General features: G+C 34.5%; 1 protein-coding gene across 1 annotated transcript in view; it reads left to right on the plus strand.

Moving 5' to 3' along the window:
* LOC145269469 (tyrosine aminotransferase-like) overlaps positions 1-14,364 on the plus strand; it is a 155,392-nt gene that overhangs the window by 105,965 nt on the left and 35,063 nt on the right. Inside the window, exons 3-5 of the mRNA XM_080125215.1 lie at positions 370-474; positions 2,210-2,268; positions 8,332-8,490. Of these exons, the coding sequence (XP_079981341.1) occupies positions 370-474; positions 2,210-2,268; positions 8,332-8,490 (323 nt within the window). The remainder of the gene's footprint in view (positions 1-369; positions 475-2,209; positions 2,269-8,331; positions 8,491-14,364) is intronic.

Genomic DNA, 14,364 nt, shown 5'->3' on the forward strand with positions numbered 1-14,364 from the left:
TACACAACAACAAATGATAGTTAATTAAGAAAATGTCCTTTTTAAAAAACAATATTCAAATATCAGAAAGCGTTATGCCATGCAAGCTAAGCAGTTTGAAATCAGGCTCGAACCGTTTGTATGAATAGTGGCAATGCGGAGAGGTGTTCGTAAAGCCACGTCCAATCACAACCAGTATGATACGTCATTAACAGACGAAGGCTGTTGAAGAAATCCTGTGTGACGGATCTTATCACTCCTCTCGTCTCCGTAGCAATGCTGTATTTTTTTTTTCTTTTCTATGCTTTTGATGTTATTTTCTTACCATTTCTTCTTTTAGCTAATTGTAATAATACAATATCTTAATATCTTAAATTTATTCATTTTCAGGTGACCCCACAGTGTATGGTAACTTAAAACTGTCCTCTTCGGTTGAAAATGCTGTTCTTAACAGCTTGCAAAGCAATAAACACAATGGTTATGGCCCTTCAGTCGGTGAGTAAGCATGGCTCTTCTAACACCATTTGTAACAAACGTTGAAACTTTTATTTCTTTTTAATATAAAAACATATTTTCTTGTGATATCAACATCAGATGTATTGCTAGACATGCTTGTTTTCCCTTTTGTCACATTTCAACCTTGTGTCATACATGAACGCATAAAAGTTCATAATCATATCTGGTGTGTTAGAATCTAACACAAGCATCTAACAGTTAGATGTTTGCTCCTGTATTCCCCTTTTCTGGAGTCCTTCCAAAATAGGGAAACGCCACCTCCAAATAAGTTATTTCATACCTGAAAAAAAGGACTAAGTCAAAACAAAACTTTAAGAAGACAGAGGAGGTTTATTCTGCTTGATTTTATTGTGCCGATTCACTGACCAGTGGGGTATGGGGGAAGAGATAGATTGATAATCACTATTTAATCATATTTTAAAGTATTTTGAAATAAGATGTTGTACACGTTTAATGCTCACATCGAACTGTCGACTTTTACTACTCACTCTTTCTTCGATCCCTGCGATATCACGTCTGCTTCTATCAATTCCCACGGCTGAGTCCAAGCTAAGCTCGAGTACACCAAGTTGATAACGACTGATCATGTACATCCTGTTATTTTCAACTTACTTATTTACCAACGGTTCTACTCGTTTAATATTTGACACTTTCTTTAACAATCTTTTTTTTTTTTTTCAAATTATTATAAACGAAAGTCTTCTAATTTATCCTTTATATATCTACATGTTGGATCATTCCATTGCTCCTAATTGAATCCTTTACCAGTATAAGAATCAGATACGTCCTAAAATGGAATACTTTTGTTACATCTGGAAAGGTATCGTACAGAGCACTCTTTCTTGTCTTGGCAGGGTACAAAATCAACTTTGCAATCTAGAGGAGGATAATCTCTTTTCTTCCCTAAAGTCCCCTTTCCTACGATAGAACCATTGCTAGTCTTTCTCTATTCTGGCGTTAATTCAATGATAAGTGCTCGACTGAGCTCTAATCTCTGGTTGCTCTCTGTAAAATATTTACAACAAGAACTCGTCTTCTTACTGCTACTGCAAAGTATTTTCCTTTTCTATCTTTGTATACAAAAGAAAACAGAATTTCTATCAAGAGTGTTTCTTTCCAAGAACTTTTTATCTTCAAAGGATATTCTTCCCTACAGACTACAAAATGCTTTGTTCAAGTTTAATGTCAATAAATACTTATTGAGCCACGCTCTAAAGAAATTCAATTTTATTCCTTCCATTCATCGTTTTCAAGCCTGAAATTGACAATCTCGTTAACCCTTATCCTCTAGAGGCTTTTACCTTTAATAAGTAATGACTCGTTAGTATAAGTAAAAACTCTGTACATCTTGTTACCATATTTCTTTGTAATCTAGTTTGTCCCTGTGAACACATCAGAAAATATCAAGGAACCATTGCCAGAATTACTTTGGATTTTAGAAAAAAAATTTTAATTGTTTAAAGAAAAATAGAGAATTCTGAGAAACAATAAATCTCTCTAAAATTTAAAGACTCGCCGCCTTTTCTAATAAGCATTGTAAATCATTTTGCATTATCGTAAGAGGCTTTTGCCATTGATTCTTGCTATATGTATGTATGTATGTATGTATGTATGTATGTATTTAGGATAATGAGACAAATTTATGCTGCATTTAGTATTTTATAATATGTGCAATTGAAGTATTTTAACATATGCATTTGCTTTTATTCAAAAGGTCTAAAGATTGCACGCTCTGCGGTTGCCACCTACGTTACTCCAAAAGTTACAGCAGAGGTAAATCAAAAAAACTGTTCATTTCCGCTTTTTAAAGTTGCTTCCGGTTGTTTATTAGGCACGTTTAAAGAATAACTTCAGCATGGTTCGTATATGATAGATAGATTCATAAAAGAAGTTATATATTTTGGTCAAATTAATCGGTTCCAAATAAAAATAAATAGATGAAGATATACATTTTTCAGTGAATGAAAAAGAGATCAAAACTATCTTCACCAAATGCAATAAAAGAAACCGTTAGTAAAACTATTTGGTTGATTCTCAAAATTTATGATAGCTTTATAAAATATATAAATTAAACTTAAGGTATTTATTGTTGTATACGCATTTTTCAAGTTTATAGTATCAAATATGAATTTTATCTCCTTTTGATGTTTAATGTTATATTTTAACAATGATAAAATAATATGATGATATATTATTAATTTTAATACAAAAGTATGAGATTTGAGTACAAGTTACTGAGGATGTAATGTATTTCAAGAATGTGAATTTTGAACAATGCATGCAGTTCTGCATGACTTCGTGCTTTCAATTAATTAGGTTGCCTTAAGATATTATTATGTGCTAATATTCTAATAAACATAGATAACATTTCTTAAATTTTCTTAGAAATTTCTTTTTGCTCTACTAATGACAAACCATTTCAATTCATATATGTATTATCTTCGAGTTCTCTAATGTACTTAGTTTAAGATGTGTCGTCATTTGAACGCTGTGGATGTATTTTAAAAGAAGTTAGATGATTTCTTTATCGTAAATTTTTCCTTGATTGTGCATATGACTTAGTTCTTCCTTTTTCTATGACTTGGTATTCTATGACTTGGTGTCCGAAGTTAGGCCTTTGTCTCCAAAGGGACATTCATTTGTTTGCCTACAATTATATTGAGGTTCTAATTGGGAGTTAATATATATATATATATATATATATATATCTTGCTAATGATTTTTCGTCTGAGATGGGCTTACATCGAAAATCCATGGATTAAGGAAATTACTATAAATATTGTATTCTTTGTCCAAACAATAATTTTTTGTTTTGAAAACTATATTGTTCTTGAATGAAATTTATATATAAAACCTCTAAATTTTAATTTGCTCTTTCTAGTATATCGAGCAATTTTATTTGGCTGGGATTGTTTTATATAAAATTATTACTTCCCAAAAGTATTTTATAAGACTGGAAACTACAATATTCACTAATCTGATTTCTAATTCATCTCATTATTCTGATATATATATATATATATATATATATATATATATATATATATATATATATATAACTGATCATCTCATTAAAAACCCGTCATGTGTAGCGAACTTCAGCACAAACTCATTTTCAATTCTGAGTCATACTCATTCAATATTCCATTAAAAGATCTTGCAGACCGTTCACGTTCGGTTGAAAAGGCCTTCTCTCTGTAAACAGAGAAAATATCTCTTAGGTTTGAGCGTGATTAGTCTCTAGGATCTTCAAGTAAAATATCATAGCGTTGATTTATTTTAATCGCTTTTCCTTTTTTACACCCATAACGGAACGCAACATAGTTTTATTTTGAATGTACATATTTTCGATTTCCCCTTTTTAAATTCCTTGATAAAGATTTGAGAAAGCAAGGGCGAAACTGGTTAGCTGACTACCCCCCCTCTACTTTATTTTTCTTTCCCTTCTTCGCACATTTTACTTTTAATCGTGAATTATAAGTCTTCCCTTCATAATTGCAATATATATACATATAGGAATACATATATATATATATATATAATATAAAGCTGAATGTGTGGGGGGGGGGTCACGAATAGGCTCCTATATGGTTGACTATTTTAAAAAACTGATCACATATAATGATAGAAAATGTATCGAGACACAGTAATGGGTATGTTTAATCTGGCAGAACATTGGTTCATTAAAATTGTGGGGTCTATATTCGCGCCTGGTCCACAAAGTATGGAAATAAAAAATTAAAAATTTTTTTAAAAGTTTACAAGTGTTTTTGATATAGATGTACATAATAATACTTTGATAAGTATGTTTTAACTAAAATAGGGATGGTATAATAAAATTGTAGGGTCTGCGTTCGCACCTGGCCTCCATAGGATGGAAATAGGCACAAACTTTAATAAAGACTTTTCATATCTATCTGTGTAAGTATACTTTGATAATTATGTTTCTGTTTGAAGAAATATAGTATAATAAAATTATGGGGTGTTCGCTCGCACCTGACCTCCATAGAATGGAAATATGCCACAAAGTTTAACAAGTTTTTAATATACATCCACAGAATATTGTGATAATTGTTTCAGTGTGAACAGGTATGGTATAATAAATTATGGGGTTTATCTATTTTATTTTTACTTTCATCATATTTTGCTTTGGTTTTGATACCCCCAAATTCGAAGCTATCTCTTTACAACCCTTCCTTTTCATAACCTATCATACTTTCATAAATCAGAGTCCATTTTCTGTAGGCTGTTTTTGAATCCAGTCAACGACGGGTACTTGTGTGTGTGTGTGTGTGTGTGTGTGTGTGTGTGTGTGTGTGTGTGTGTGTGTGTGTGTGTGTGTGTGTGTGTGTGTGTGTGTGTGTGTGTGTGTGTGTGTGTGTGTGTGTGTGTGTGTGTGTGTGTGTGTGTGTGTGTGTGTGTGTGTGTGTGTGTGTGTGTGTGTGTGTGTGTGTGTGTGTGTGTGTGTGTGTGTGTGTGTGTGTGTGTGTGTGTGTGTGTGTGTGTGTGTGTGTGTGTGTGTGTGTGTGTGTGTGTGTGTGTGTGTGTGTGTGTGTGTGTGTGTGTGTGTGTGTGTGTGTGTGTGTGTGTGTGTGTGTGTGTGTGTGTGTGTGTGTGTGTGTGTGTGTGTGTGTGTGTGTGTGTGTGTGTGTGTGTGTGTGTGTGTGTGTGTGTGTGTGTGTGTGTGTGTGTGTGTGTGTGTGTGTGTGTGTGTGTGTGTGTGTGTGTGTGTGTGTGTGTGTGTGTGTGTGTGTGTGTGTGTGTGTGTGTGTGTGTGTGTGTGTGTGTGTGTGTGTGTGTGTGTGTGTGTGTGTGTGTGTGTGTGTGTGTGTGTGTGTGTGTGTGTGTGTGTGTGTGTGTGTGTGTGTGTGTGTGTGTGTGTGTGTGTGTGTGTGTGTGTGTGCAAATCCAGTGATTATCGGTCTTACAAAATATTATTGGGTGTAATATTTCATATAAGATAATCCTAGCTAAATGAAAATTATTCAATATACCAGATAGAGAAAAAAAATCATAATTTAGTAATTTAAATTTTATGATTTAAAACAGTTAAATTTCAAATTTAGAATTTTTATTATATGCAAAACAAAGAATACTTTTTGATAAGTATATTTCCTTAACCCATGAGTTTTTGATGTTTATTCATCTCCTCAGAGGAAAAATATTAACAAATATTATAAATGGTTTGCACCTTATTTGCTAAAGGTAATAAACATAGAAAATTATAATTAAAAGTTTTATTAGGGAAATTAGATATTGGTGCAGAATGAAAAGGATATTGAACTTCAGATCTAAATTGTATGGTAAATCTTGAAGTGAGAGTTTTTGGTAGCAGGGAGGTAAAAAAATCCAATGCGTATTGTAATTCTTCCAAGGCATAAAGTAACAATCCAATGTATACATGATTCCTTCGTTTCCCCTTTGGTTGGATGAGATATCCGGCAAATATATGATTATATCAATCCGGTGCTATTATATCAATTCCTGTTGCTATGGTTGCAAATGATCTGAAATAACAGCAAGGGAAATAGGAGACGATTATGAATATCTCCAGTATCAAATAATCCTTATACACTGTGAAATTTACTTTATGTATGAAAACCAAAGAGGAGAGATGCAATATATAAAAAATATTTGGAATTAAGTCTCCCCTTGCTGTTATTTCAAATCATTTGAAACCATAGCAGTAAGTTTTCGTCTCCACTCCATCATGGCTGAAGGTTTTGAGGAAATATCAGATATTTTGTAATTCATATGCAAAATTAGGAAAACAAACGACTATGATTGAAACATTTTATTGCTGTAAAAAGGAACTAAATATAGGCTCTGGATGATGGATGATCTCCTTAATGGACGACCTTAAGGGCAAATGTCACATCGACCATTACACAATTCAGGTCATTACCTTTCTAACGAGCCTTCATTTGTTAAACTCTGGTCAATACTAGCTAAGATTTGGAACTTATAATATTGCCTAAAAAGTGGTATATCTATATCTATAAATTTATTTACAAATTTTTAAAAATTATTATACTAATATATATATTATACTAATATATATATATATATATATAACTACTTCATTTACTCACATAAAATTAATATACGAAAGTATAAATATATGCGTAAACTTTAAGTATTTACGTCAAAAATGCTCAATACGTAGGTAGAGCTGGTTAGTAAGTTATAAAATATATATGGCGATTAAGCTACACTGAATATTCCGCGTCTCATCCACTCTAGGACTCTTCAGGCTTATGTACGAATTTTGTGGTTGTCTGTCGTTTTTATATAAGCACCTTCTATTGAAATTTTAGTTAGCCAATCAGCTTTCTAGCATCTACCGCGCCCTTCCTATCAGCCAATGAACATGCACTTACCGGACAAAGGCCTATTTGACCTCTGGTTGACCTGTTCCTTTGTGTGTGGTCTATTTAGCCTGGATATCTAGTTTCTTGACCTGTTTTTAATCTAGGTTAGTGTTTTTTTGTTTTTTTATGTTAGTTTATATATATATATATGTACATACATACACATATATATATATATATATATATATATATATATATATATATATATGTGTGTGTGATAGTTTATGTATATTCATATTTATTTAATTTATCTATTTGTTTATTTTCTATTGTTTTTGTTAGTTTTTAAATTATTTTGTATTGCTATCCGTGCATAAGCCTGAAGAGTCCTAGAGTGGATGAAACGCAGAATATTCAGTGTAGCTTAATCGCCATATATATTTTATAACTTACTATATATATATATATATATATATATATATATATATATATATATAGTAATTTATAAAATATATATAACGATTAAGCTACACTGAATATTGGCGTTTCATCCACTATAGGATTATGCACATAAGCCTGACGAATCCTATAGTGGATGAAGCGCCGAATATTCAGTGTAGCTTAATCGTCATATATATTTTATAAATTACTAACTAGCTCTACCTACGTATTGAGCACTTTTGAAGTAAATACTTAAAGTTTACGCATAAATCTATACTTTCGTATATTAATTTTATGTGAGTAAATGAAGTAGTTATATATATATATATATATATATATATATATATATATATATATGTATCTTCTTTTATGTCTCCTCCTCTCTATCTTTCTCTCTCTTTCAGTCAGTCTTACCTCTCAAACGTTGAGTCTATAAAGAAATAAAGAACACTAATTTTCCTTTTCCCAATCGCCCAGTTAATACTGTTACAGTATACATTTTGTGGTTCCACGGTCTTACAATGTTTAGTGAAATTTGTCTTTTTAGTTTCCTTTAAAAAAAGGATTTATCTCCTAAAATTATTTATATCCCTTTGTTTTTGTGTTAATCAATTACATCCCTTATCTTCTAAAATAGCACCATTTGATTGGGCTATACAATTCTCATTGGCCAATCATCAGGCATTTAAAAATGGAAAAAAATGGAAAATCCTCTCTTTTGCTTTTCAAATTGCCTTCATACGAACCTAATACATTTTAGAAAGCTCTTCTCTCTATACGTTATACAGATCTTTTTTTTTTCTTTTTTTTTTCAAATTTTGTACTACTTAATCAGAGATATGTGCAGTATCAGATAAGTTGGTATTTTAATAAAGTTGTAAACACACTCCATTTGCAGCACATTTCTTGTATTAATAATTTCAATGCATATATTATTAATCTCTCCTTCTATAAACAAAACTATAAAGTCCACTTAATTTTGCAAGCAAATAATTATGTTTGACTTTGTGGGAATCGTCTTTATAAAATTTGAAACATTATTTCTTTGTTATTTCAATGAATGTTTCTCTGTTATCCTTTGCAGGATGTGGTTTTAACCAGTGGTTGTTCCGGTGCCCTGGAACTATGTATTTCATGCCTGGCAAATTCAGGACAAAATATCTTAGTGCCAAAACCCGGGTTTTCTCTTTACAAGACGCTTTCAAATGCCAGAGGAATTGATGTGAAATTATACAATCTCATTGTACGTATATTTAAAAAAAATTAACTTTTAATCCATGTACTACGCTTAAATCAGAGGTTTTCGTGAGGTAATTATGGCTCGTTGCATATGGCTCATGAAAAAAATTTTTTCTTTGGATCAAAAGCACAGAATAAACAATGATACTTGATTTTTGCTTTTAAACTTTAATTCAATTTAAATTTTTAAACTTTAATTCAATTTAAATTTTTAAACTTTAATTCTATCCGTCAGTTCAAAGACTTCAAAATTAATTTTGAGATTCAAATGATATTTGTCATTTTCGTTATCTAATAATCTATCTATCTTTCTGTCTGTCTGCCTGACTGCCTATCTATCTACCTGTCTGTCTGTCCGTCCGTCTATCTGTCTATCTGTCTACCTGTCTGTCTGTCTATCTATCTATATGCCTATCTTTCTGTCTATCTGTCTGTCTATCTATCTGTTTGGCTGTCTATCTATCTGTCTGTCTGTTTGTCTTGTCTCTGTCCAGAGTGGACAGCATCATAATAAGGAGGGATGAATGGTATCTATTCTCCGGGGCTTCTGATTGGCTGGTGGGCCAATTACTCAGTAATAGACCTGTCTATTTAAAGCAAACAAAAATAGTATATAAAAATATTTGACTGATACATCATTGTTTAGTGATATCATCTATTTAAATGGACTTGAGAATAATCGTGCATAGTGAATAACGTCAATAAAAGATGACTTTAATTATTAAAACATTTCTCTCTTTGGTAATAAGTTACTATATTTAAGAGCATATCTGAGAAAATTGACCACATTCTGTCTGCTAATCCTTCGGCTAACATTCACATTTGCGGTGACTTCAATGTCCTTAATGTGGAATGGCTGACCTACTCAAATAAAACTGATGATGATGCGAGGTTCTGTCATGATTTTGCCACTGCCTATGACCTCACTCAGATTGTTCACAAACCCACCCGTGTGCGCGGTACTACCGGTTAGTATGCAAGCCTTCTAGATCTTTTCTCCACAACTTCCCCTCAGCTATGTTCATGTTGCATTCTATCTCCTCTGGGATCCTCTGACCACTCTGTTGTAGCAATTAAGATAAAAATGAAATATAATAAGTCTTCAGACGTACCTCTCCATCGTACTGTATATCGATACTCTATGGCTGACTGGGATAGCTTCTGCACATTCATATCTGACCTACCTCTGAATTCCATGTTTAAAAAGGATGTGTCCTCTATAGTATCAGACCTGACCGAATGGTTAATTGTAGGCATAGACCGATTCATACCATCCAAAAAATTCCAACAAAAACCTAACAGCCAGCCATGGTTCTCCCCTGAATGTACTGCTGCCATCGCGCACAGAAATCACTTTTTCCATAGCTACCAATGTAATAGACTAAAGCTGCTTTCAGGACTGCCAGCAACCACTTGAAAAGAGTAATAAAAAATGCAGGGGAGCTGTATGCTCAGTCCGTTAAATCCAAAGTAGCTGAGCAGCGGCTTGGTTCCCACCAGTTCTGGCAAATAGCAAACAGTATCTTCAATAGAAGCGTGCATTCTATCCCAACTATCATCAATGGGCATCAAAGGTCATTTCATCAGCATCAGACAAGGCCAGACTATTTACCAAGAACTTTGCAGCTAACTCTACCATATGCGACAAAGGCCATCAACTCCCCGTATTTCCTCCTATAACAGACAACACGCTATGCAACATACAAATATCTGAGCGTGAGGTCGCCAAGCTAATCAAGAACTTTGATTCCAGTAAAGCAACTGAGCCTGACGGCATTCCAGTTATAGTGCTCAAAGGCCTTCGATAAGGTATGGCATAAGGGCCTACTTCACAAGATTTCCAGCTACGGTATGACTGGAAATGTTTACTCAATCATTAAATCATTTCTCTCCGATAGGTTCATAAGAGTAGTGGTTGATGGGCAGAAATCAGAGGCCCACAGTTTTAATGCTGGAGTCCCTCAGGGGGTCCATCCTGGGCCCAACTCTCTTCCTGATCTACATCAATGATCTCCCAAAACACATACTTAAATCATTCGTTGACATCTATGCTGATGACACGACCATCTATGGCAACACATCAAAGGTCGTAAATGACAAAGTTCTCTCTGATTCTCTCTCCTCTGATCTTGAGCACGTGGTACAGTGGAGAAAGAGGTGGCTGGTCACTTTTAATGCATCCAAAACCATGCTTCTATCTTTACATCATCAACGCTCTGATCCCCATCTGGCATCAATTGAAATAGATGGCTCTCGTCTTGGAGAGGCTCCATGTTTTGACAAGCTTCTGGGCTTGTCCTTTACACCTAATCTGAGATAGAACAAGTACATCAGGTCTGTTGCCAAGGTCGCTGGGAAAATGGTGGGATCCTTCTACCACTCCAGAAGATATCTCACTACTGATGCAATTCTCTATCTGTACGTACAAGGATGGAGTACTGCTGCCACATCTGGGCAGGAGCTGCTAAAAACAGCCTATCCTGCCTTGACAGAGTACAAAATAGACTTAGTGGTTTAGTGAGGGATGCCCTTTTCTCTTCCCTGCAACCTCTCTCCCACAGAAGAGATGTTGCGAGCCTGTCTTTGTTTTATCGTTATTTCCATGGCAAGTGCTCGTCTGAGCTCCAATCTCTCGTCCCCCCTCGCCAATCTTTCACGAGAAACACCTGTCTGGCTGAAACTACTGTCAATAATTTTCCCCACTCTTATCTGTGCCTAAATCCAAACATAGATTCCATGAGCAGAGCTTCTTTCTCAGAAGTGCACGACTGTGGAACTCTCTTCCGTTTGCCTGTTTCCCACCTGACTACAACTTGGATGTCTTCAAGTCCAACATAAACAAATTCCTGACAAACCGCCCCCTTAAGTAAGACACTCTATTAAATCTCCAATACTAATGATTACTACAATACTATCTCATTGATTACTGTACATGCAATAACCCTTATCCCTGCCTCCAGGCCTTGATAAGTGGTGACCCCCATGTAAAAAAAAATAAGTTGGAAAGGATGTTGAGGGAAGACAGATATATTTAATGACATGTACAATAGATATTTAGTGATCTCGCAAAAAAATGGCTGATTTGTGTTCAATTATCATTACATTTCGAAATTCGAAAAGTAATTTGGAAAAGTTTAAACTGGAATAAAAAGTAATTTCTGGCTTGAATTTAAGCTTTCAAAGGCAGATTCTTTTTGATAAATTTTAAAAAGCATTTATAATTTGATTAACAATTTATCTAATTTTTACTAAATATATGTTTACATAATTACAATAATAAAATAAAAATACAATTTTATTCAAATCAGAAGTTTAGGCTATTGTAAGAGAAATGATTACATGTTTCGTAGGAATAAGATAAGTGCTACTAAAATTTGATTCTGAAAAAAGAAAAGCTTTTATTTAAGTTTAAAACATTTAAAAGGTCAGACATTTACTTAAAAAGTAAAACAAAAAAACTTTCATGTAATATAACTGCTGTCAAATCAAATGTTATTGCAATTATTTTATGTACCTAACGGATAATTGCCCCTCGTGACTTGGAAATAAATCTAAGAAAAATTTACATGATGTTTTTATATTCCTTGACAAATTTAATCCTTATTGAAACTTCTTTGAATATTCTATTTGTCAAGATATCGGGTTCTATAACGCAAAAATCTTGACTTATATCTCTCTGTTTGTCTATCAATCTGTCCGTCTGTTTATATATTTATCTGTCTTGTCTCTGTTTCAATATCAATTCTTTTTTGGTCTAATGAAATATTGTCCCTGAATTGGGACTCCACTGAAACGTGTATGCACATATGTAACCAATAATTTTTTTTTTTTTTTTTTTATTACATTTTCACCCCAAACAAGGCAAATTGCCACTTTGGTGTAGGGGGCTACTATCAGGGGCAACAACTACTGGGGTACTATGTAGGGATTTGGGCAGCAAGGTGTCGGTTCACGTTACACTTGAACTTCTGCACGTCAGTACTGTTGGGGAAGCAGGGACCTGGAATGGAATTCCAGAGTCTAGCGGTTCTGGGGAAGAAACTATTGGAGTAAAAAGATCTTTTACATCTAGGGATCTCTACAGTGTGGGGGTGGGATTTAGCAGCCTGTCGGGTTTGTCGAGGGTGCACACGTCGTGAGGGCACAAGTGATTGCAGTTCGTCAGAGCATTCACCACTAAAATACTTGTAGAAAAGGCAGAGGGATGCAACATTTCGTCGATGGGACAGAGGCTGAAGCTTAGATGCCAGTTCAGGGCCTATCAGGTTTGCGACTCTCTTTTGAACCTTGTCAAGGAGCGAGAGACTAGTAGCAGATGCACCAGCCCAGATGTGGCAGCAATACTCCATACATGGGCGAATGGTGGCCTTATAGAGGTACAGGATACTTTCGGGTGTTAGTAGTTTTCTAGCACGGTAGAGAGAGCCCACCTTTCTTGCAGCGGCCCTGGCAATGCCTTCAATGTAATTGTTCCAACTCATGTTTCCTGTGAACGTTAGGCCAAGGAGTTTGAAAGATGGACTCTCAGATAAAGAGTCGTTGGCCATTGCTATGGGTGGTAGAGAGGGTGTCTTGTAATTATTGAATGAAACTAGTTTAGTCTTGGCAGCATTGAACGCGACCAACCACTTTTGTCCCCATTCCACTACAGATTGGAGGTCTTCCTCTAGTGTTTCTGCCATTTCTTTAGAAATGTGTTCATTCGTCTTCCTGTCGTACCTGCCATAGAGTGTAGTGTCATCAGCATATATACCCATCTCAGAGGCAATGTTGTCGGGGAGGTCATTTATGAATATCAGGAACAATAGAGGTCCAAGGATAGAACCCTGGGGCACTCCCGCATTTATATCATATTGTTTAGATGTACGACCGTTGAGGACAACCTGGATTTTTCTCTTATCTAAGAAGGATTTAATTATGTTAAGTATTCTACCAGTGATACCGTATGATCTGATTTTACTGAGGAGACCCTCATGCCATACCCTGTCAAAAGCCTTAGATATATCTAGAGCTACCGCTCTGCCCTCCCCCGCGTTGTCCAGTGAATGGTATATACGTTCAGAGATCACAGTTAGGATGTCTGCTGTGGAACGGGCTTGTCTAAATCCATATTGTTTGTCAGTCAGTAGTTTAGCATCTGTAAGATGATGGACTAGAGCATGGTTAATTATGGTCTCAAATATTTTGGCAAAAAGTGGGAGGAGGCTAATGGGGCGATAATTTGATGGGTCTGTCCTTTCGCCAGAATTCTTGAATACTAGTACAACAGAAGCAGTTTTCGAACAGACCGGAAAGCAAGCTTCATTAAGGCATTTGTTGTAGAGTTTGGAGAGAACTGAATCTACTTAATGTATAATAAACATATACATATATATATATATATATATATATATATATATATATATATATATTATTATTATTATTATTATTATTATTATTATTATTATTTGAGGTAAACAGTTACATATGGTCGCTACAAATAGCCATCTGTTTCAGTCAAAGAGACTTCATCAGACGACCTGAAACCTCTCAACGCCAAAAAAAAAAGAAAAGAAAAAACTTTTTTTGTTGTGTGTGTGTGTGTGTGTGTGTGTGTGTGTGTGTGTGTGTGTGTGTGTGTGTGTGTGTGTGTGTGTGTGTGTGTGTGTGTGTGTGTGTGTGTGTGTGTGTGTGTTGGAATGAGACGACAATAAAATAACAAATGGGAAATCATTCCATGGGGGATCACACATTTTCAAAATAATTGAATTTCAGTTATGATTTATACAATAAATAATGATTATTGTTGATTTATGCAGAATAGTTTTCATCCAAATTATTTCTTCATATCTGTTTATAACCACTCACAAAATAGCACTTTGTTTCAAAACAATTCACT

Source organism: Euprymna scolopes, chromosome 1 (assembly GCF_053919585.1).
Source record: "Euprymna scolopes isolate OS-2025 chromosome 1, ASM5391958v1, whole genome shotgun sequence".
Lineage (NCBI taxonomy): Eukaryota > Metazoa > Mollusca > Cephalopoda > Sepiida > Sepiolidae > Euprymna > Euprymna scolopes.